This window comes from Coenobita brevimanus, chromosome 98 (assembly GCF_032717465.1).
Source record: "Coenobita brevimanus isolate Jiangsu-jjx chromosome 98, ASM3271746v2, whole genome shotgun sequence".
In the NCBI taxonomy this organism is placed as follows: domain Eukaryota; kingdom Metazoa; phylum Arthropoda; class Malacostraca; order Decapoda; family Coenobitidae; genus Coenobita; species Coenobita brevimanus.
The window spans coordinates 34,930,461-34,956,696 of record NC_137051.1 but is presented as its reverse complement, the minus strand read 5'-3'; the positions used below and the strand labels follow the sequence as shown (position 1 = coordinate 34,956,696).

The 26,236-nt window shown below is 42.0% G+C and overlaps 1 protein-coding gene across 1 annotated transcript in view; it reads left to right on the top strand.

Moving 5' to 3' along the window:
- The first annotated feature begins 5,655 nt into the window (after positions 1-5,655).
- Positions 5,656-26,236, top strand: part of tweek (transmembrane protein KIAA1109 homolog tweek) — an 839,779-nt gene continuing 819,198 nt past the window's right edge. Inside the window, 7 exon segments of the mRNA XM_080283669.1 lie at positions 5,656-5,777; positions 15,738-15,894; positions 17,511-17,654; positions 18,030-18,292; positions 20,072-20,218; positions 24,031-24,177; positions 25,811-25,975. Of these exon segments, the coding sequence (XP_080139795.1) occupies positions 5,709-5,777; positions 15,738-15,894; positions 17,511-17,654; positions 18,030-18,292; positions 20,072-20,218; positions 24,031-24,177; positions 25,811-25,975 (1,092 nt within the window). The 5' untranslated portion in view covers positions 5,656-5,708.

The following is a 26,236-nucleotide window of genomic DNA, read 5'->3' as shown; positions in this document are numbered from 1 at the left end:
ATTTACATTGCTGAGCCTGCTGTGGCGTCCCTGTTACTTGAGTGGAGATGCAAATGCAGCATCCACCCAGGAACAAACCTCCACATTTTTCACCGCACTTCACTGTAGTGACGCGTTGTCAACCACAAGGGGACATTGGTTCACTGAATGGGATGGCCCTGTAAGGGTAGTTGGATGTCTGTGGTTTAAGAGTGTGCTTAGCTAGACATACTGGAGCTGATCAACAACAATAATAACAACTTAAGCAGTTGCACTGATGTGTGGAAAAGTCTGTATTTTTAATTGTTTTATGTTTTACTCCCCATAAAATGTACAATATATGTGCATCCTAATATGTGGAAAGGTCTTTATTTTTAATTGCTTAACGTTCTCCTCCCCATAAAATGTACAAAGTATGTACATCCCTTGGGTAGCATGTGTATTCTCTCGTGTGAATGAGTAAGGGAAATAAATTTGTGACACTTCACAAGTGACATGGTCCTATCACAACTAGTGCAGTTCAAGCCAAGCATGACATCACTTCAGATCAGTGTAGTCAGCTCCAATGTGTGTGTGTGTGTGTGTGTGTGTGTGTGTGTGTGTGTGTGTGTGTGTGTGTGTGTGTGTGTGTACGTACAATATTTCACCACCATTGTTAAATTCTGGCTGGGCTAGTGTTGTTGGAGGATGTATACGTTGTTATTGATTATACCACTTAAGCCATGACGTAAGTAATTGTTGCATTCGATCACTGTTATGCCAGTTAACCTCCCTCTTCATGCATGTCTTTTATCTACCCTTATTCTCTCCACTGCTTATCCTTAGCTCTTCTCCCTTCTGCATTGTGTCTTTCTGTGGTTTCTTCACATAGTACAGTTGAATTTTTTTTTTTTTCAACTGATCGTTCACATTTTGTGTCAGTAGATTAATACGATTAATCCCATGTCAGTTGCCTGTTCTCAGCTTGTTTCCTACTCAACATTTTTTTTTTTTTTAAATTATCATTTTAAATTTTTTCTAACCTACACACACCATTAGCATTGTTCAGCAACACTTCCTCTTTATTTTAGGTATAATTAGGCCATTCCAATGACTTTCATCTCATTCATATAGAACTTGTGACTTGGCACGGTCATGACATTTACTCATTTTAAGGTATTAATATTAGATTAGGATTTAGAGGATGACTGATAAAATACTGGTTCTAGTAGTCTATGTAGTTTTATATAATAATTAGCATACCAAAGGATGAGGCATACACATTTCTTTTTTTTTTTCTTCTGAATCAGTTTCTAGTTGTTTAATCAACTTGATGTGGCCTATAAGGGTTTACATGTGAAAGTGGGTTTGGATCTATTGCTCACATAATATCACTAAGGCAATCTGTGTGTGTATGTGTGTGTGTGTGTGTGTGTATGTGTGTGTGATTCTGAGCATAGGTTTCACAGCCCATTCCATAAGGTCCAGCAGTCCTGCAACATACTATACACCGCCACATGCCATCACTTCAGTGTTACACCCGCTGTCCATAGAGATCCATGCAAGGGCTGTCTTATGCAAGACTGAAATAATGGTATTACTGGGGGTACTTTTACAACATGTCGACTGATCTTATGGTAGATCAGTAAAGTCTGCATTAGTAAAATTCAGATCTTCTTGCCCCAACCAGGATTCAAATCTATATTCATAAGAGTTGCAGGTCACCCCTCTTCTGACTTTGTCGCCACCTTAATGGTCTGCAGTAAATAACCTAGCCACAGGCCTTAATGCCTCTGTTGAGACTGTAAGTGATTTGATGATACGTAGATATCATTATTGTATATAACATATTCTACCACTGACCCCGGAAGGTAATACCACTTGACGGAAGTGTGGCTGCATGCTTGGTAACTAACCAGAAGTCATCATTTTGAGGCAGGAAACTCAGCCACAAGTACCAGTAAGTAGTGTATTAGTCTATGCTGAAACTCATATTGTTATAAATCTTATTGCACATTTGAGACTTTTTTTTTCTATAATGGTTTTCTGCAATAATTGGGAATTTATTAGCTGGTCTTGGCACTTTGCTTTGGTCCTAGTTGATAGAAAACACCAGCTGTACCATGGCCAAACCCCCTTAACCCATTAACTGCGCATGGCGGTTTTGTGGAGGTGTCTGTGGTGCGCAGACTTAGGGGTAAAAATGAAATTTCCCAAAGGCCAAATTTTGTCTTAGGAATTGAGTGAACACATGCCAAAGTATATAGGAACGAAATATTAGCTATTTACCTTGGTAAAGCCATGGATGAACATCGAAGTGTCTAATTCCGTATTGGAATGTATGGTTTTCGTTTTCTTTTTCGGTTTTGGTTTTGGTTTCGGTTTTGAAGGCTCAAACATGCTTGCATGGGTCGGCCTTGGTCACCATGGCACTATATTCGAAATTCACCTGCGCAGCCTGGGCTGTATTGAGCAGTCGCACTCGGAACAGCCCAGGCTGAGCAGTTAACGGGTTAAGAACATTACTTAAAAGGAAGTATGACTTATTTTATTTGGTATTTGAGGTGGTTTGGACATGTGGAGAGAATGGAGAATGGTAGACTGACTAAGCGGGTGTACGCAGGTGAAGTGGAGAGAGGGAGAGGGAGGGGAGGACTGAGGATGAGGTGGAGGGATGGAGTTGAGAGGTACCGGTATATGAGGGAAGGGGGAGTGATCTGGGGGGAGGGTAGTCAAATGGTGGGTGACCGAGCGACTTGGAGGCATTCTGTCTGCGGCCACCCTCTGTGAGATTAGGGTGTTGGGCTATAGATAGATAGATAGTTTTTCATGGTGCTTGACTCTCTCTCACATGACCGCAGAAATGGACTTACATGAGAGATATTGTATACTGATGACTTGGTGTTGATTGCAGAGAATGAAATGGAGGCAGAGGAAAGATTCAGGAAAGGGAGAGATGGAATGGAACACGGGTTTGAGAGTAAATGTGGATTAACCTGCCAACTCCTGTTGACATATAAATATACATCCACACTTTTTGTCACTGTGACTCCCGCTGACATATATAAACGCGCAGCATTTGCAAGGTCCCTAATTTGCACAATTTTCAAATTTCGCGTATGATTTTTGGTACTTATACACGGGAAACCTTCCTCTACAAGATGCCAGGCAGGGTCAATGCCTTACCCAGCATGACCTCCCCCCCCCCTGCATGCCATTGTCTTGGCAGTTCACCTGTTACCAGTGACCTGGCCAGTAAAGACTTCGTGCCACGGTATGAAATTCAAGGCCAGAGTGATTCCTCAATCAATGACAATGTGAAGGACAAAGTTTATGTAGCATTAGAGGAAGAAACAGTCAGAAATGATGATCAGGTATGTCGCCAAAAAAGGTCAGGTATGTTGATGTGTTTGGTGAGTGAAACAATGCTTATATTGCCTATATTACTGTGTGAAAACCAATATACTCTCGTACTACATATAAATTCGTACTAGATAAATAAATAAATACCGTTTATGAGTGGTGTGGAATAGTTACCCTCCCATAGAACTCATTTTCTTTGGAGTCACCCTGATAGAAAACACAGTAAGGTAAGGGGAACTTCTACCTGTATAGAGTATTTTAAAGCTCAGGTGCGCGATTTATCTATGAATATTCGATGTTTCTCACCAAAAGCGGAGGTTTGAGCCAAAAAAATTTTTTTCCAAAATTGGTCAGGATTGGGGGGGGGGGGTCAGTGGTGGAAAATCGGTCAGGATGGGGCGGGTTAAACAAATGTGATGATATCTAGAACTGATGGTGGTACAGTACTATTAAACCAAAGTGAGTGTGGCCATGTGCAGTTTGCCACAAGGGTGTGGGAAGTAGCTCCATCTTATGCAGTGTTTGTGATAAGTGAGTGCATAAGAGATGTCGTGGTATTAGAGGTAGGCTGCAAAATAATACTGATTTTTTGTGTGTGGTGTGTCAGATAGAGCATGTAAAGATTTTCAGACATGAAAGGATTTATTTGCTGGAGAGTCTCTTGAGTGTGTGGAGAGTTAAGTTATTTGGGCGACATGTTACAGGGTATGTGCTAGAGGTGGGGCTGGAGCTAGCTCAGTTGCAAGGGTAATGAGTGGTTGGAGGAAGTTCAGGGAGCTGTTGCTTCTCCGGACAATGAAAGGGCTCTCCGTCCATGATAAGGGATCTTTGTGTGGAAATGTGTTAGGAGTGTAATGCTGTATGGTAGTGAGACTTGGGCAGTAGAGGAAGAGGATATTCATGGGGTCAAATGTACAGAAATGATAATGATTAGATGGATGTGTAGTGTGTTCTTGAGTGCGAGACTTGGGAGGCTAGGATTGAGATTGAATAGTTGAGGAAGGATGGGACTCGAATGTATTGGTGTTGCAATGAGGAGGGGCAGATTGAAATGGTTTGGACATGTTGAGAGGGTGTAGGATGTGGAATGTAAGAAGTGTAAAATGGTTTGGACATGTTGAGAGGATGTAGGATGACAATAGGATGTGGAATGTGAGAAGTGTAAACACTGGGTGTAGGGTTGTGAGAGACAGACCAAAAAAGGCCTGGGACAAGTTCATAGAGTGTGACTTGATGGATAAGGAACAAAATAGGAAGACTGACAGAGATTGTGGAGCACGGAGAGCCACCATTGGGTGGCCAAAGCCAATGCAAGCAAGCCTGTTGGAACTTTGGTAAATGATACAACAGTACCAGGACAGGAAGATGTCCAGACTCCCACTCCCAGTGGATTTTTAATCATTTAATGTGCATTCACTACATACTGTATACAGTCCTGTATTTCTCTTGATCCCCACGATAAATTGAAATATTGCATTTACAATAATGCACAAATGTTATACATCATGTGATACTGAAATTCATTTTAGTTTAACAACTTGCCATGGTAGCTGAGTGGTTAGCATTGTTAGCTATGAAGCATCCAGTCTAAGAGTACCAGATTGGTGGCAGCCGGTGCAATTCCGATCAGGTGTCTAGCCACCCTTTCTGGGTTGATAGATACTAATTACTGAGAGTAACACCTAGATGAAGTAGTTTTGGTAAACTGGGTGATGTAGTTGCCTTATATCCAAGGACAGTGGTTGAATAACCTGTCACAAATGACATAAATTATGGAGATGTGCAATGCAGCTCAGGACATAGTGGCATTGGTCTCCACATTTACCAGTAACCCCTCAGTGGCCATGCCTTCAGAAATTTATTTGCTCCCCTGGCCGGCCCTGGGACCAATTAGTCAGAGTTCTAAAGTCAATTTTTTTTTTTTTTCTTATAGATGCGAGTAGAATCATTTGGCACACCTGACAATGTGTTTTTTTTAGCTTCCTAAATCGATCCTGTGATTTGCTGAAGAATTAATAAAATTATGGTGCAGATGCCATTAACCTGTAAACATATGAGCGAAAATATCCGAGATGAAGTGACCACTTGATTGCCTGGGATGGTAGAGTAGGGTCGTGTAAACATACTGTTCCAGTGACCATTGTTCCCTTCCCATAATTGTTCGCAGGTTTTTATGGCTTGCGTTAGCTCAGCGTCACCAGCACCATTGCAGTAAAGCATCATTCAGTCCTGGCGGCCATAAAGGGGTTAATAGCTTGCCATCTTGTTATCATCTTGATTGTGTTATGTTAGCCATAAGAGTAGTTGTTGATTTTGCAGGTGAGATGGATGGGGATAGAGAATGGGATGAGGGGGAGGTGCTGGAGGAGATATTCATTGATGCCCCCATGGAAGGAGCCCCACTTATCGACAACAGTTCCTTTGTGGACAATATTAATAAAGTCTTTGATGATCTGGTAAGTGGCCTTGAGAATTGTTACACTGTATAGTTGTTTGCTAGGTAATGGTACATATACTGTATAGCACTGGTACACCTTCCCTGAACATTAATATCTAGTTTCCAGATTATGCTTCTACAGAAAGCTCACCTTATCCTGAAATTTTTTTTTTTGTACTTAACCCTGAGCCTCTTCAGTATAATTAACATTATACATCACTTACCATAAAGCATACCATTTTATGTGACTTTTACCATTCCCTTTTGTCTCTACAGTAAACTCTCAGTTATCCGTCGTTCCAATATCCAATCCAACGCAATATCCAGCGGTGTTGGCTCTGCTCTGCTAAAACAATATCTGACAAAATTATGTAATATCTGGCACCAAAACAGGATGTAACTGGCGGTTCTATGCAAGATCGGGTGTCAAGATTTATCAGCCAGCTCATAAACAGTAGCCAACCATCGCTGGTTTATTGTACTACTGTATTTTATTATTTCATTGTATTTTATGCTTAATTTTCATCTTTTACTCATGGGAAAGTTTTTATGATAGAGGGTCGAGATGGATAGTAGACTAATGCAGTATCTGGCTCAGTGTCAGATATTGAGTCGATGGGGGCTACTGTTAAGTATCTGGCGTTTTGCTCTATTCAGCATAGGCCTTGGCTGAATTATGCTGGATAATTGAGAATTTATTGTATCATTAATATTTTCCATCAGTTACTATTCGATCTACCATTTTGTCACTTTATCATTACTGCAAATCACTGATTCCATTATTTTCATTTTTATTTATTTATTTTTTTAACTGAGAAAAATTCAGACCTTAATCTGGGTTTCCATTAGGTTGATCATTTTGCATAACCTTTTAGTTTTCCATAATTGTCCAGCATTGCATCACAGCTCAACAGGATGTACATTCTCATTGACTCCTCACAATACGCCTACAGTATATCTCACACCAAGCATGCCACTCCCCCTCCATCCCAGACATCACATTCTGTCCACCAACACTTTCATTCACCACTGTTCACCAACACGTTTATTCACCACCACCTGGCAGACAGAACCCGAACTCCCAGCAGATTGCCTTCCTGTCATTGTCATCATAGTAATACTCTGCAAATCAGAGCAATCACAGATGTCTTACACAAACTACAAGATAGCAAGGCATTGATGAGGAGCCTACATGGGGTGGCATTGTGCATCATGGGTGGTGCAGTGCAGCAGCACTGCACCACCCACCATTCTCTTTTGTCCTGTTTTGACCCTGGTGATGCACTGTCTTCCATAAGGGGATGCCAAATCCATACTAGGTGTTTGTACTGTGTTGAAACTGTTGGACAATGCAACAGTGGCCATTGCCTACCTGTGATCAGTGGGTCTGCTCAGCCAGACAGACTGAGGCTAACCACCAGCAATAATAACAAGAATGCAAAGTGGACAGAGTTCGCCAAATTAGCATGCTAAACAACACACCCATCACCAGGATTGAGTGGTATAATTTTGTTTTGTTTATAAAGGCTCCAGCATGCTTGCATGCGTCGGCCTTGGTCACTTGATGGCAGCTCTTCATGCTGCTTGATCTCTGGCAGCACTCCTGTTCAGTCCCTTATCGGAGGTCACACTCTGTTATCTCGTCCCAGGTCGTTTTCAGTCTGCCTCTCTAAGCTCTACCCCCAACGTTCACACGTCTCACTTTCTGCACCCAGTTGCCATCCCCTATCTTCTCCACATACCCACACCATCTCAGTCTGCTCTCATCACAACACCAGTACACTCGAGTCCCATCCTTCTTCTCAACTTTTCCATTGTAATTATAGTGCTTCCAGGCCTCACATTGAAGGATGCACTGCACATCCACCTAATCACTTGTCATTTCTGTACATGTGAGTCTCTAAATATCCTCTTCCATTACTGCCTAGGTCTCACTACCATACAGCATTACACTTCTAACACATGTAGCATGCAAAGATACTTAGCACAGAGAGGGAGCCCACTTAGTTCCAGGAGAGGCAACAGCTCATTGAACTTCTTTCAACCACTCCTCACTCTAGCCCCAGAGCTAGGTCCAGCCCAACCTCCAGCACATAACATGTCTCCCAAGTAACAAAACTCTTTTATACACTGAAGAGACTCACCAGCAAAATCAGTCCTCTCATGCCAGACAATCCACATGCTCTCCCTGACACACTGCATACCTGAAATCAACATTATCTCTCAGTTTATCTCTAATACCACTACATCTCTCATGCACCCACTTATCACAAACACTGCACAAGATGGAATTACTTCCCATGCCCTTGTGGCAAATCACACATGGCCACTCTCCCTCTTCTTTGACAGTACTGCTACCAACCCTAGACACCTTTGTTTTATCAGCATTTACTCTTAAGCCCTTGTGCCTCATCCCATCGCCCTACTACCAAAATCTTTCTTACATCTCAATTTCACTCTCTGCAATCAGCCCCAAATCATTGGCATACAACACCTCATGAAAATCCATCTCAGGAGTTTGTGAGAGGGCTTCAAGCACCAGGATAGTAAGGGGCTCAAAACTGGCCTCTGATGTACACCACTATTCACAGAAAACTCATCACTTAAATCTCCTTTCGTTCTCACCTGGGTGCAGGCACCCACATTCATAGCCGCAACCACTCTAACCAGCCAGTCCTCAATCCCAAGCTTCTCATTGCCCACCTCACCACCTCCCTAGGGACACTGTCAAAGGCTGTCAAAAGCTTTCTCCAAATTGCTGAAAATAGAGTACAGATCCCTTTTCTTTCCTTTGCTGCATATTTTTTCTGAAGCTGTCGAACAAACTGCATATCATTATTATTCACTCTTTCTCTAATCATGCCATCTAGAACATTCTCCATTACCTTCATTATCTGGTCCAAAAGTTTTATGTCTTTATAACTTCCTCTTTTCAGGGCATCACCCAACCCCTTATGCACATTTACAATCATTCTTCTGTCAGTCATCTGGGTCAGCACACTCATATATAACTATATATCAGATCAGTAACCAATGCCATTCATATCTGGTGAGACCTTCAGCATTTCAGCAGTCAACCCAAACACACTTACTGCCTTCCCTAACTGCATCCTGCCCATTGCCCTGCTCATACTAACGTCATAAGTCAAAGGCCAAGGGTCCAACACTGGATCTGCTGACTCCACACCTTCCCTTTTCCAGTCAATCACCTCATTCAGCGACCAGTTATAATGCTGTCTCCAGACATCTTTAATATCCTTATTGTTCACCTTTACCTTCCCTTCATCATTCTTCACATACTACTCACCTGTTATATATCTGTTTTCCCTCTTCATCAGATTTGCCACCTTAAATATCATATTCTTCCTTTCAGCACTATTTGGGATATCCAATAAAAGTTTCTGAGACTCAGATTTTGCCCTGTACTCTTTTCTAGCCCTAAGCTTGTCAGCTAAGTTCAGTATTCTTTGTTGTCACTACTCCCTTTCCATTCCTGGAAAAGTCTTCTTTTCTCCTTAACTGCAGCTCTGCACTCTCATCCCACCACCATGTTACTTTATGTCAGGATATTGTTCTTAAGAGCTCTGTACTGTTCATTAACACTTCTGTCAACAGCTCCCTGTTCAGTCATTGCTGTTCTCATCTTGCTTTATAAGGCATCACTTAGTACCTGGTTGTACAACTTCCATATTTTTCTCCTAGGTGCATAGGTCCCCTTCTTCACCACTTGCTCCTTAAGCACCATGTCACATGTCAGTAATTTGTGTTGGTGCACACACTTTTAGCTCCCTATAACTTTAACATCCCTCACCATCCTCCTATCAACCCTCCTGACCAGGAAATAGTGTGTCTGGCCACTATTTCCCCCAGACTCTTGTTTAATCAACCAACTCTCTCTCTCTCTTAAAATGCGTGTTGAACACAATCATGCTCATTGCTTTCCCAGACTTGAGTATCCTTTCCCCTTCCAGATTCCTTGTACCATATGTGCATCCCTCTTGTACCCCTTCATATCCTTGAGCTACTTCACCCACATGACCATTTAAGTCCCCTCCCAAAACTACAGTCTCACATCTCTCATACCACTTTCTACATGTATAAAGTTGTCCTAGAATCTATCTTTTTCTACATCATCCAAGCCAGCCTGTGGAGCAAATGCCAATATAAATGAAACTCTCAGCCTGCTGAACAAAATATTCACTAATCCATTCATTCACCCTCATTATATTCATGACATATTCCACCCATTTTTCCTTAACCAGCTCACCCACACCACTGTATCCATCTGCACTTCCCTGCCAAAATAGCTAATATCTACTATCCCTCCAGCAGTCATTCTGACTGATCCACTCCCCTGTACTTAACCTTCTGTACTCAGCCAACATTCACCCACCTCCTACTCATGGCCTCTGCTACTTTTCCCACTCTGCCCTTCAGACTACTTGCATTCCAAGATGCCTCACTGATCCCCTTGGGTTATTTAGTTTCCTCAGGCTTGCACTTTTTCTCATTGTTTTTTGTCATTCAGTAAAGTTAAATAAAGGGAAGGGACAGACTACAGGCCCTGCCCACCTGCACAGTTCCAAGTCCAGGTATAGGACCTGGGAACTTTAGCCCACCAGCCATGACCAGTGGCTGTGGTAGTAGCCTTGGGGCACCCTGCCAGGACAGCTTCTGGGACACCCTCCAAGTGCATCTTGGCACTGTAACCGCCCTGCAATTATGCACCCACCGATAGGGCTGCCTCCTGCGGTGCTACTCCTGGGTTTGAGCCTCTCTCTATTGGGCAGAAGTGGCAGCCTGGGAACTACAATGCCCTGTACCCTCTAGCTCAGATCTGAGCCCCATCCCATTCCAGTCCCAAAAACTATGCTGGTGGAGCCCACATCATACCTCCCCTCAGTAGGTCTGCCACTGGGTAGCGGGGTCAAAATTTTCTCATCACTTGCCCTTGCTGGCATCAACCTGTGACATAGTGGGGTACGTAGTGTGATGTGTAAAACACTTGTAGAGTAGTGCATGAGATAGTCAGAGATATAGTTAAAGAAACGTGTTTAAGAGAGAATGCTGGCCTACTCTTCGTGTTAGTGTCGTATTTAAGATGATTGTACTCATTGCAGATGGGCACCATATTCCATGAGGCAACAGAAACCACTACAACACAAACTTTACACCAGAGACTGCTTACCTCATAAAGCAACAGGACTCGCTTAAACACAGCTCCCCTCTCCTTTACACACACACACACACACACACACACACACACACACACACACACACACAAAACACTATCACAAATTTCCAGTGATTAAATAAGGAAATTGACAACAAGCTTAGCACTGAGAAATCAAGAAACTGGAGAGTTATATTATCAACACAGCCACTCCAAAAATCTCCCTCAGCCCAACAAAACACTTAACAGCACCAGTAAATCAGAAACAGGCACCTCCAAAGCCCACATTGCTATCACCTCAAGTACCAGATTCATTCCTTCTTACAGTCCCTTCTTACAAAGAACTTTCAGACATATTTATGAATCCCTTTGCAAACACAAGTCACCTTACACTAACACATGCAGAGTCTGAAAAGCAGCATTCCCTGCATAGGCAGTCCATTCCACTTCACGATAACATAATCCCCATCATTGCAGAAGAGACAGGATTATCAAGAAAGGAAAGAGCTCTACAAGCACAGGGCCAGATGGCATCAGCAACCTATACCTGAAACATTTAAGACCATACAACATCCAGGCCCTCACAAACATCAGCAACTATACATATTTACACACATTGGTGCATTCCCAACATTTGGAAATGCAGAACAGTGATCAATATTCTTAAACCAAAGTGGACCCAATGCACCCTTTATCATACAGACCCATAACATTACTTAGCACACCATCCAAGTTAACTGAATTCCTAATTCTTAACATAGTCATGCCTCATATCCCCTTGCTTCTGTATAGCATGGTTTTAGATCTTCAGTCTCCCAGATACTTTACTGGCAAACCTCACAGTACATGCATGTGCTGCATCAGCTCCTTGAGTACTGCACAACATAAACTTCTCACAGCAATACACATTAGGTAAAGCCTTTGTTGCCATCCCCCAGCACAAACTAATCACCAGAATCTGTTACACAGACATGGACAAAAACACAAATTGCCGGCTTGCCAGCTACTTATCTTGCACAGTAAACATGCACATGTTACACTCTAGGGCAAGTCATCACAAACAGGAAACTTCCCTAACAGGGTTTCCAAACATTGCAGCATATACAGATGACATTGCCATAACAACCATGCACCACATCACAGACACAGGCTTTACATTGCAGCAGGGCAACTCCAGCATGTTTCAAGCACGGGTTGAGGACAACAGGCTGCTGATTGTTCCAGCTGTATCCACTGCCACACTGATCACCAGCAGCAATCATAAACACAAGCACACCCCAAACATCATACAAAACAATGTACCAGTGCCACACGCACACCCTCCACTAAGATCCCTGGAGTGAAATGTGACACTGGACTCACATTTAAGGACCATGTGCAGGACATCGAGGTGGTGCACCGCCAGGCTCAATGCTCTCAGAAAAATTACAGTGACACTGGTCAACACAAAGAAACACATTCGCTACTCTACAAACATTATAACTGATCATTGATGTCCTGTGTCTCCCAGGCATGGGCCACATCTTTTCTTCATCCATCCATCCATCCATCATCCAATCCTACATTGCCCCATGAGGAGCGTAGGAGCCCGGGGCTAGGCAGTTGGTCCCGACATGTAAGATGAGAGTGACCAGCCTCACTCATCCCTGAGTGGTATTGCATGAGCAATCAACCCCACCACCCCTTGGATATAAACCTTCACCGGCTCAATCCGATTAGAGCGCAATAATTACCCACTAAAACCACCAAGTGCCAAAATCTGGTTATATGGTTACCACCCAGCGTAGTAAATGCTTTCCTGGTGTACAGGAAACCATTTGGCTTGTCACTCAATGTAGAGTCACCCACAGGCTGAAGGAAGAGGAAAGAATGAAGGAAAGAAAGACAGAAGAGGGAGTGTAAAGTCACCCGTTGGCAGTAGGACAAGGAAGGAATGAAGGAAAGAAGGACAGAAGAGAATGGAAGGAAAGAAGGATGGAGAGGAAAGGGCAGACACCCAAGAGCAGCACTACATCGAGTGAGTGGATGGTCCTATCTAAAACCCAGAAAAGCCCCACAGGCCATACACAACAGTGCTTTATGCATCATTGCTGGCTACATTAATACCAATTCCACAGCTCACTCACATTTTGAAGCTAAAGCCCTCCCAGTGAGTAAATATCTTGACATGAGAGGCACACAATTCTGTGCGGCAACCTGTGCTAACACATGATGCCACTCTTACTATAAGTCAGAGCTGCACACCACAACTTGGAAGTTAAAGTAGTCACCACTTAAACACTACCAAACTCTTATTAGCAACATCCCACCTTCAGACATTCCAGCACTAGCATTGCTGAAATACCTACACAGTATACTTTGCTTTACATGCTGGGTAAAACAACAGCTGGATCACACCACTGTAGCTTCTTTTATGGTCTCACAGTATTTTTTTTTATCAATGATTCACTGATCACTCATCTTTCTTCCATACTCATTATATACTTCCATTCTGGAATCTTTTATCATCCATTTTTCTCCCCATCTCAATCTTCTATATTCCGTACTTCTACCTTTCTTTCGCTTTCCAAGGTACACTTTTCTGAATTATCTTCCATGTCTCCTTTTTCTCCCTTAAGGCTACACCTATATCACTGTTAAAGAAAGCAATACTCCTCGTCTTACTTCTTTTCACAGTTTCGAACCACATTCTGCTTCTGCTGTTTCTATTAAACACATCTTCACAACTCTCCACATTTCTTCTTTATCATTCTCCTTATTGAGTTCCATTCTCAGATGCTTTTCGATTTGTCTGACCTTCAGTCTAATCTTTGAGCTACCTCCTTTTTCTCCAAGTTCTCTACCCTTATAATTTCTTTTAGTACTGGTTCCTTTATACTTCCATTTCTTTCTAATCCTGATCTTTGCTAGTGCTGCAGGTTGATCTGAACCTGTTGATAATCATATAACTACTTTTGCATCGATATTTCTCTTTCTAAACCTTTCATCTACCTTTACATAATCAGTAGCTACTCTTTGCTTATTCTCATATTCCCATCTCTACCAGGTATATCTTATTTATCAGTTTGCATTCAAAATAATTATTAGCTGAAAACAATAATATTTGTGCACACACTTCTAATAACAATTCACCATTCCTATTCCTTCCCTCCTCACTCCACCTTCATACAATATTTTCTCCTTCATCATCCCCAGTTCTACCAGTCCTAGCACCCAAAACAACTACTTTTGTATTCTTCTGTCTTACTGTCCTTTTTTCCTCAGGGATAGGGACTGAATAGGTAGGCTGCTGGAGATCAAGCAGCATGGAGAGCTGCCATTATGTGGCCAAGGCTGACACATGCAGGCATGTTGGAGCCTTTGTTAATGACACAAAGCAAATTCATCCAACTGCTTCCAAAGCCTTCTGTTGTCTTCCATCCCCATTCTTGTTTCTTTGTTTACAGGCAAATACATTATTATTTTTTATTTGTTTATTTATTTTATTTTTTTACATGTCCGACTCTATCAAAGGCTTCAGGGCCTATTTCTCGGGGGCAGTGACCTATCCTGAGGCCCAGTAGTCCTCCTACACCACATGTCACCATATTCTGTACTTCTGTCTGTCTGCAGCTCGACGCCCTAATCCTGCAAAGGGTGACCGCAGACAAAACGCCTCCAAGTCACTCTGTCACCCACCATTTGACTACCCTCCCCCCAACTCACTCCCCCCTCCCTCATATACCTCTCAACTCCATCCCTCCACCTGATCCTCAGTCTTCCCCTCCCACTCCCTCACTCCACCTCACCTACATACACCCTCTTAGTCAGTCTTTCATTCTCCATTCTCTCCACATGTCCAAACCACCATAGTGTATTTCTCCTAGCCTTCTCAACCACATCCACATCCACCCCACAACATTCCTTCACTTCTTCATTTGCAACCTGTCACTCCACATGCTCCTCTCAAGTAACTCATTTCCACTGCTCTCAGTCTTGACTTGTTCCCCTCTAGCAAGGTTTATGCCTCGCTTCTATACATCAGGGTAGGGCTCACAATACTGTCATGCAGTGACTTCTTAACACCTACCAATATAACACATACCAATATAAATGTGTATCTGTCTATGCCTATCTTGCACTTACATGAACAAGCCCTGCATTAACACACTGATATGTATTCACACACTTTTTCATTCTCTCTGATTAAAATAAAGCAATATTTTCATTCTTCATACCCTTAGTTTTCATTTGTCACATTTCCCATTACTGTACCATATTTCCAGTTTTCACTTATCCCATTACTATTTACATTATTCATTTGTCACATTAGTATTTTCATTTGTCACTTATCCCATATCTCATTACTATTATCATTTGTCATGTATTGCTGTTCCATTTTCACCTATTCCATTACTGTTTCCATTTGATACTTATTATAATTATGATGTACCATACATACGTACTCCGTCCATCCTTCATCCAATCCTGTGCTGCCCTGTGGTGAGCGTAGGGGCCTGGTGCTAGGCAAGTACTTTTTTTTTTTTTTTTTTTCCTTAGCTTGGAGATATTCAGATCTTGATCAGGGTGACTTCGGTATAATTAACATTTTACATCACTTATTGCCATATTGTGTCACTTTTACTACTTAATTGTTATTTGCCAGATTCCATAAAAATATTTGCATTTCTTTATAACTAATTACTATTTAAATTATTGCTTGAGCTACTTTTAAGCTAATTTTCTGCTGATTTTACAATAATCACGTGTACTGTTAATATTTATTTATTTATTTTATTTTAAATTTTATCTTTTATCCATGATCAGAAACATTCGGATCTTGATCTGGGTTACTTGGTGCTGTCACTTATGGTGGCCATCTTCTGGTCCATCTACATCATCCTCTTCAACTCCCGTGTCCAAGGCAGCATCATCACCGCCATCTTGCGTAGAACCATTGTAAAGCAAGGAGACCTTACTATTGGTGGGTTTCAGTGTTTGTCGCCATTTATCCTTATCATCTTGACCATCTGTCACAGATTCATTGTCAGGCAGGGAAACCTTACCATTGGTGGCTGTAGTTTTCATCATTACTTATTGTCATGGTGCTGGAGAGAGACTCACATGGTGACAGTGATATAATGAAGCTGCTTCAATGCTTAGTCACACAATCATCCCTCATTTTTTCCCTATCCCCCAAAAGGAGGATGGTGGATTGCAGGAGGACAACTTCTGCCTGGAGGTCACCAAGTTCAGGTCACGATGAGCTTAGGGGCCACATCATCATCATCATCATCATCATCATCATCATCATCATCATCGTAATTATCATCATCATTGTCATCCTCATCATCGTCATCATTGCCATCCTTTACAGAATTGTTAAGTGAAGAGATAAGTGGGTGCAATTTTAATCATCATCATCATCATCATCATCATCATTGTGCAGTTGTCATGTGCAAAGACCTTGTCATTGATGGGTTTCAGTTTTCACCACCACCACCACCCCTCAGAGAATTGTCAAATAGTGTAGGGAGTTATTTAAACAGTTGCAATTGTCACTGCAGTTATAATTTTTTTTTCCTGAAAATTTTTAAACATTATGGTACTTCTTTTAACAGTAAACATCTCAATATCTTTCACAAATCTCCAAGTCATATTCAGAGTTGCATAGGAGGCTTTGCAGCACATCATCCATAGTGACTTATTTTACAAGTCATACCTTAGCACTTTTGTATGTTATTTATATAAATTGAATTTCAGCATGGTGTGTATCAGAACATCTATCTATCTACAAATATTTGTCTATAGCCAGACGCCATAATCTCGTAAGAGGTGGCAGTTTGACTTTGAAATCAGTTATTTTACTGGGAAGGGCATTAACCCACTGTCAACCTACTTATTGACACATAGGGAATGCATATGGGTTGGTTTTATGGTTACCACCCACTGTTGTAAATGGTTTCCTGGCTTACAGAAAACCATTAGGCTTGTCACTCAGTGTAAAGCCACCTGAAAAGGAAAGAAGAACAAAAAGTGACAGGAAAGATGGGAGAAACAGGAAGAGAGGAGGGCAGACATAGAAAAAGAATGATAAAGGTGAAGGAAGAAGTATGTACCACTACAAGTGAGTGAATGATGGTTGCCACCACCTACCACCAGTATCAGAATATGCAAGGGTATATTGAAGTATAATGGGAAAACGAAATGGCTGAGGAAGAAGTGTTAATGCCACCCAAAAAATATAGCTTGTTTTGTTACTAATCTAAGTAACTGACTTGTATACCTCAGTTACCATTTCTGCGGCTGTAACTGGACTTTTCAGACTTGTGTCATTCCAGAGTTTCACACCTATACATTAAGACTTTAGCCTCTTGAATATACCTGTATTGACATTCTTAAATACATTCTTGCTATGTACAGACTGTTCTGTTCAGCATAGAAGAGCCATCAAGTAGTGAAGGGACTAAAGAAGGCTGTATCTAACCCCTCCTGGTCAAAAGTCTCTCTAAAGGTAAACTCATCTGCAGGGAGCTAGAATAAAATGAAACCTGTGTCATCTAACTGAAGGGATTAAGTCAGTCATTTTTGTTTTTGCAGGTTCCTTCTCCCTGTCAGTGCTGTCGGGGAAGATAATGTTCCGCAATGTTGTTTATGTCACAGAGGATTACAGTCTCCGCATTGTTGATGGAATCCTTAAGTTCCGCTACTGGCTTCCCTACATCAAACGGGAGCTTTCAGAAGGTAGGGACTGTTTGAATTGGATCTGTCAGAAGGTAGAAGCTGTTCAAGTATCATCTGTCAGAAGGTTGGAACTGATAAAATGGGATGTGTTGGATGGTAGGAGGTGTTCAAGTTGCATCTGTCAGAAGACAGAAACTGTTCAAATGGCAACTGTGAGAAGTTTGGAACTGATTAGATGGAATGTCATAGAAGGTGGAAGTTGTAGCCTCTTATTTCTTGATGGATAGGAATTCTCTTTCTGTATGTGTATCAATATATCTTTGTAGCCAGATGCCTTGATACCAGATGGGGTGGTCATGAATCTGATCTAACCTAACCCAGCTAGATGCATTGTAACCTAACCTAACTTCACCTAGCCTTGTCTGCTTGGTCCAGACATGTCCCATTGTGATCATCGGGTTTGGGTGGAACTGAACGGCCCAGAGCTTCATATTTACAACCGATCTCAACTCTATGCACGCATGGAGAAGACTTTTGGCCTGGAGAGTCAGCTGCTGGGGCCTAGTGGAAAAGGTGGTAAAGGGGAGGATGAAGAGGAAGGAGAGGCAGAGGAGAACAAGACCCAACAGACCTCAGACATGAGCTTCTGGGAGGATTGGAGGGACCTCATACCTGTCATCAAAGTTGACCTCAACATGGTTAGTCATACAGTACAGTCACAGAGTACTGTACAGTTATTCACAGTACTCTACCATATTGTACATTACAGTCATACATAGTCACACATGACAGTCATTCACAGTACAGTACTGTCACACAGTACAACACAGACACAGTAGCCTATAGTTGTTTATAGGTCAGTACAGTACATCCTTGAATGTGAGGACTGGGGGGCTAGGATTGCAGTCAAACGGTTGAGAGGATGGATAGGACTAGAATTATTGGGTTGTGATAAGGTGGGGTAGATTGAGATGGTTTGAGCATGTTGAGAGGATGGAGGATGACAACTGGGTGCAGAAGATGGAAGAGGTCATAGAGTGTGATCTTAGGGTTGAGGGACTACATAAGAAGGCTGACAGAGAAGAAACAGCATGAAGAACAGCCATTAGTGACCAAGCATATTGAAGTCTTTCATAGGACAGCCACATGGAAGTCACACAGTAACCATTTACAGTATAGTTCAGTCACACTGTATAGTCATGCACAGCATTTTGTAGTCACACAGTACAGTCAGTCATACAGTAATACAGTACAGGTTGCTGTGGTGCTGGAAAAGGACACCTTCATGCAATGTCACCAATATAACCAGGTGGCTTCGCTGCCTTGTTATTCATGTGTCTTATTCAAGTGTCTCATAACTCTTCCTGTCTCTGAAAGGAGGTGGGTGATCTGCTTGAGAACTTATTTGATTACAAGAACTGGTTCATAAGTATAACACCTGAGATGAAATATTGTACCTCTGCTTTTTAAGTTGCTAAAGTGCTAAAGTACCGGCATAGGCTATCAGGAAAGCAGCACTGTACTGGTAAGTATTGTTTTCATTCATTCATTCATCATCTAATCCACTTTTGCCCCATGAGGAACATAGGAGCCTAGGGCTAGGCAAGTTGATCCTGACATTGAAGATGAGAGCTGCCAGCCACACTCATCCCTGAGTGGCATTACGTGAGAAATAAACCCCAACCACCCCATGCACCAGCTCAATCCAATTGGAGTGCCTTAATTACCCACTAAACCACCTGGCATAATAATTTGGTTAAATGTTTATCACCCAGCATAGCAAATAGTTACCTGGTGTACAAGAAATCATTTGGCTTGTCACTCAGTGTAGAGTCACCTGTAGACAGAAGGAAGGGGAAAACTTAGTGATAATACACAGTTACATGTGCTGTATAGTGTATTTTGTATATTTCATTGATAAAATCTTTTAATGAATGGATCTCAAAAAAGTTTGTAGCTGAAAATATAAGTGAGCAGTTGTACAACATTAAATTTCCAGGTATAACCAGACAGTTTTCATATTATCCTGGCCTAAAATTGCATTCCATCTTGTATGTTGAGTTGCAGCAGTAATCTAACACTAAAATATGATGCAAGTCATGAAGATGTGCTGTGTGAAATCAGTTGCAAAAGGATGAAACTGTGGCTAAGGTACGGTGAAAGAATTATGTCACCGGTTCATGAAAATTAAGAGTCATTTTTTCTGGTGAGATTTGTGTTTAGAAATTGTTCAGTATCAGTGATTCAGTTAATTATTAAAACTGATTTACAGGTTTCCTTCATAGAACACTAAATTTCCAACCATTGCCAGTATCTCTTATTCCTTAAAGAAATATTATTTCTTGGGCTTGAATGGTGAATTAATGAGAATATGGCCCATTTAATAAGGCATACCCCCTTTTTTTTTTTTTTTTTTTTTTTTTCTCCAGAACTTCTGTGGTAAATAGTGGTTGGGATTTTTTATTTTTATTTTCCAGGCAAGATTTGTGTTTGGGAATCGATTAGTACCATCGACGCTACTGCTGATCACAGATAAGGCAGAGTGCAGCTACACCACCAAGCCAGCTGCATGTTCCCTTGACCACTTCATGCAAGTCGTCACTGCCAAGGCTGAAAACTTTAGGGTGAGTAACAGTGATTGCCTTTACTGGCAGATACTGAACTTGAACCTGGTGGACTGTAGGAAACTAGCCACGTCAGCTAGGTGTTCCAGGAAATTTTTGTTCAGGTTATATTGAGAATTGTCTCTTTGAGGCAAATAAGATAACTGTGTCATGGTGTGACGGGCTTCCTTACAGTGAGGGTGTAGGAGATTGTTCATTGTGTTTTATGCAGCTACACCAAGCCATCTGCCTGCTTCCTCTGTTGCTTTGTGCAAGTTGTCACCACTTTAGGGTGAGTTGCGGTGATTGACTTCATGTGGTAGGTAGTGTGAAGTACATTTATAAACAATAATACCAAAATGTGTGCAGATGGTTAGGTTAAGCTAAGTTAGATTAGATTAGGCAGGTTAGGTTTGGCTGTTTGTTTAGTCAGGTTGAGTTGATTATTCTACGTATTGGTTACAACACCAAGCCAGCTGCATGCTCCCTTAGGCACTGTGTTGAAGTTTTCTTAGTGAGGGCAAAAATTTTTAGGGTATGTTGCAGTGGAAAAGTTATCTGAGAGGAGCATGTGTAATGTTGTGGAGAGACTGACAAATGAGAAAATTTGGGACCATTGTGGTGTTGATATGAATGTTGCTGTTGTTTTTATGACCTCAGGGTCATCTGAATGTGAAGCCAATGAAATGCAGGTAAAAGTTGCCCTTCTGCAAGACACCATCCTCCATTCATGGGATAGAGAGGAAGTTGGACTTTTATATAATCAGGAAATAGAGGTACCTAAATACATTACATATATCTGTGCCTCCTTGAGAAGGTGTCCATCTGCAGCCCTGATTGGCCTTATCATGCGGGTTATGTGATACTCCTCTTTAAAGAAAAGTACTTGAAATATGTGTTGATGCCTAGGCTGGTGAGGTGGAGCCATGATTCTATGAGCTTGAATTGTGTGTAAATAAAGGTCAGGCTTACTTCACAGGGCATGCTGTTGTATTATTCTCTCTTTCATGATTTCTTCTGTTTTGTTTTATGTACCCTACTTCAAATCATCCTTAGATGGGTGAAAGAGGTCAGAATGATCAGTAAAACTCATAAGGTTTTAACACTTTCAAGACATTGCAAAAGTACAGTTGTGACCTTGCAGTCTGACTGCACTTGGCCATCAAACAGCAAAGCTGAAAGAGGTTAGGGATCTTCATCGTTTTAAATACAGTTGTTGTTATAGTTGTTGTTGTTGATCAACTCCAGTCTGTCTGGCTGAACAGACTTATCAGCCACAGTCAAGCAGTTGCCCCTTCAGGGCCATCCCGTATAGTGAAGTGATGTTCCCTTGAGGCCGACAGCACCCCATCACACTGGCAAGGTGCTGGGAAAAGTGTGGTAGTTTGGTTCCTGGATGGATGCCACATTTGCATCTCCACCTGGTTTGCAGGAGCACCATAGTTAGGCCTTATTTCACACCATAGTATGGTTATGTATTGTAAATGGTTTTCTGAATTGCGTTAAACCATTAGGCTCATTACTCGGTGTAGAGCCACCTGAAGTAGAAAGAAAAGTATTAACCCCTCCATGGTTGCCGGCGTCGAATGACGTTTAGCCAATATATGGCCGCCGGCGTCGTTTGAGCGCTGCCTATAAAAAACTGCAAAAATTTTTAGGAAGTGAACGAACGTTCTGAACGTCTTCACACTGACCTACACTACACTCCCATACGCCTCATCAAGCAGTTCAGAGCCTGCTGCTGTGATAAGTGGATTTTCGATTTTATCGCTCCTGGCCATGCCTAAACAAGCACAACTACACCCATTATCTCAACCTAGGCAGAACATATCATCTTTGTCCTCTCTTGCAAAACACACACAACCACCTGTTTACGATTATGAAGTAATACAGGCACATACAAAAAAGACATGATAATAAGTGAAAAATATGTTTTTGTCTTGGTCTCTTTACCTATTTGCTCAGGTTTGCTGTAATGGTTTGGATCATTAGATGCAGTGGAACTTGTAGAAAACTGTGAAAACCTTCGGGAAGTGAACGAAAATCTGGGATGTGAGACTGACCTTGACTTCACCCTCTCATATATCATCTGTCAGTTCACCACCTGCTGTCGTGACGATTGGATGTACGATTTTTTCGCTCGTGGCCATGCCTAAAAACACATAGGTACACCCATTATCTCGACCCAGACAGAAAATACAATCTTTTTCCTCCCTTGCAAAACACACACAACCACGCTGTTTACGAGACAGCAATATATATTGCGAATATAACAAGGTAAAATGATAAAGATGAACGTAAAATGATAGAGAAAGATGAACTTGTTATTACGGATAAAATATGTTTTCCCCCGTCTGTAATTGTATTTATTTCAGCTTTGTATCTGTATTCATAATAATTAGACTTATTTGTAGTTCTGAAACTGCATTACGATTCTATTTTTAGCCATGCTCATGGTGTGGGAGCTCGAGGTTGCGACTCAACTTCCGTATTGCTAATCGGATTTGACCCTCCACTTTATTCTCCCGTGGCAGAGTCTAACCTTGGAGGATGTGCAATTTTCTCATTTAGGACTAAAAATTCAACTCTTTTGCTGCCTTTTCCAACCATGAGCACAACGATAACATAAAAAATAACTCGAAACTACCATAAACATATTTTATATCAAAAAAGTGAAAAAGTATTCATAACATTTTTCCAGCCATTCCTAACGGATTAAGTACCGAATTCATTCAATATCATCATATATATGCGCAACATTTCAGCACCATTCGCATTGTTTTGGGAGGTATAAAAAAAAAAAAACCACCTGCCCAGTTGCATTGCGGCAGCGCCCCTGGGAGGCGGATATCGGTTGCCGATAGTTCTGCAACTTCCTCTCTCCATTGCAAGCCACAAAATGCATCTAGGAAGCTGGGATTTGCACTGTTAGGTGCACCTGAACTTTCTCTTCAATACGGCAAGAAAAAAAATCAGTTTTCGAAACTTCAAAAAATGGCCCCGGCGTCGGCCTGACGTGCACTGAAAATTCCGGGCCTTCGGCCACGGAGGGGTTAAACAGTGATAGAAAGGAAAGAGAGAAGTAGGAAGCGAGGAGGGCAGACATAGAGAAAAAATGAGAAAGGGAAGAAGAGAAACAGACAGCACTATATGGAGTGAGTGGATGATGGTTGCCACCATCTACAACCAGAATAAGTACAGTACTAATATAGTGTGTTGTTATTGCAGTTGTTGGCATCTCAGGCTTTTATGAACATGAACCTGGTGGACTGCAGGTGGAGTTGCTCCTCTCTTGCAGTCCACCATCTGCTTGTTGGGGATAGGAAAGAAATTGAGGGACATTGGCACAGTGTAACCAGGCAGCAGCTCCAGTTATGTTAATGCCATTAATGCCATCATGTGAAGACATCCCTCTCAGTCACATTGTTGATGGTCAACTTCTTCAGTCTGATAAGGATAATTTATTTTTTTTTAATCAGGCCTTCTTGTTGATTTATTCTGCTGAGGAGAGATCAAACTGTGACTTAGTTATAGCGTTCATTAACCTTTCATTGCCAGGTAGTTCTCTTAAGCTGAATATAATATCTCGTAGCTGCTGGAATGTATTGTAAAATATATCATGAGAGTGAATCATCCTTGTCATTCTTTCAGGTTTAAATCTGTTTTCATTTAGTATGGATTAGATGGATTAACATGATAACATTCATCAACCTTGCTCTGTTTTGCACCACTTTCTTAGTATAACTTCTAGATCCATGATCAGCACACACCACCTCACGTCATGAAGGAGTTACAGGAACATTGCATTACTGTCTTCATGCATTACTCTTCAGGTGATCCTCGCTCCAAGCCCAAAGTACACAGGTGTTTTGGATGAACCACCAAGATACATGGGTGAGGGCTTCGTGGTGATGAACTCAAGCATCGTACAACTCTACTATTACATGGACCAACCAGGTCTCGTACCGCAACACCCACAGGTAACACACACATAACTACTGTATTTACCGGTAATCCCCTTTTTTTTTTCCCCCTCCCTTACCCATCCTTCTTCTTTTTTTTTTTTCTTTTTTTTTTTTTTTTTTCTCCGACTCATCTCTTCCCTTCAGTTAAATTTTGTCCTCTTCTCTCCAGCTCTGCTACTGCATGGACCAAACAGAACACCACAGGCTTAACAAATAAATAAAACTCACACAGGTATCACAGTTAATATGCTTAGGTAATACAGTATGCAGAGGTAATATGCAGAAGGAGGGAGGAGGCGAGGTAGGCTAAGGAGCAGGTGGAGAGAAATGTGTGGGTGAGTGTGTGAAGAAGAGAGGTTTGGAAGTTGGTGAGGCTAGGGAACTGACAAGAGATAGAGCTGGCTGGATGAATATTGTGAGGAGAAGCTCATGATCAAGGATTTGGCACCCCTTTTTAATGTGACAGCATCCGGATTAACCCTTTAATGTGACAGCATCCGAATTGACCCTATTGGATATGTTTATGTGAAGGTACAGTACTAGATGAATGTTCTTGGCGTATCAGATAGAGCCAGGATTCGGGGGGCTTGAATGGTGAGTGAATGGAAGTATGGCCCATTAAACTGGGCAAATTTGGGCTGTCTGGACATCGCTACTCACCCTGCCCCAGGGTGGGAAAGGAGGTCCAGATGATGATGATGATGATGATGAATATGCAGAGGCAACGTACAGGTAATATGCACATGTAACACACATGTTGCTGTTTCACATTCCTGGTAATATGCACAGGCAAAACACACACACACACACACACACACACACACACACACACAAACATGTAATGTACACATAATTTTGGCTCCTGGAGTTTAGTGGGTAATTAAGGCACTCCAGTCGGATTGAGCCAATGAAGGTTTATATCCAAGGGATGGTTGGGCTTTTTGCTCACACAGTGCCACTCAGGGATGAGTGAGGCTGGTCACTTTCATCTTAAATGTCAAGACCAACTTGCCTAGCCCCAGGCTCCTATGCTCCTCATTGGGCAATGTAGGATTGGATGATAATGATGATGATGATGAACACACATGTTGTTTCACAGTCCTGGTAATATGTGCAGGTAACACACACACACACACACACATATGCATTTTTTACTTATTTTCCATTCTTTCCCCTTCCCCATCCTCCTCCTCCTCTCCTCTCCTTTCCTCTCCTCTCTTCTGTTTTCCTTTCCCCTCCACCCCCAAAGTCCTCCTCCCAGCTGTATATTAAGTCACAGAGACCTCATATACCTTTTTCATTATATTCTTGCCATTTTCTTGCTTTTTGCCAAGGGCACAGTGGATTGTTAGTGAGTTGTATTTTGTGGTGAGAGTGGTGTGTATGAGGTGAGCAAGTGTGTTGTGGTGTGAAAATGGGATGTGTGAGGTGAGCAAGTGTGTTTTGGTGTGTGAGTGAGGTGTGTGAAGTGAGCAAGTGTGTTTTGGTGTGTGAATGAGGTGTATGGGGTAAGCAAGTGTGGTTTGGTGTGTGAGTGAGGTGTATAAGGTAAGCAAGTGTTGTTTGGTGTGAGAGGTGAGCAAGTGTGTTTTGGTCTGATGGGCTGCATTACAGTGAGGGCACATGGAGTTGTTTTTTGTGTTGTCAGACGATGCGGCTGCCCAACGGTGATGAAGTGACGGCTCCGGCACCAGTGTGGGGGCTAGATATTAAGTGTGAAAAGGGCACCAACCTTAGTTATGGGCCCTGGGCCGACCGACAGCGAGAACAGCTCTTCCGATTCTTCTTCCCTCAGGACTACCAGACGATGAAGGTCAGTGATCTTTATTCTTGCCAGTTAACCCTTCATTCCAATGACCTGTATTATATATCAGGCATATCTTCCAAAGTAACAAGTTTTCATACAACCAGTACGAACATCAGGGGAAATCAGTTGTAACTGTTGTTTCTTAACCCTAGTCTGTTTGGTTGAGCAGATCTATCAGCCAGAGGTAAGCAACTGCATCTGTATAGCTCTCCTACGGTACAGTGTAGTTAATGTACCATATAAGGATCTGGCACCCCTTTGTAGCAG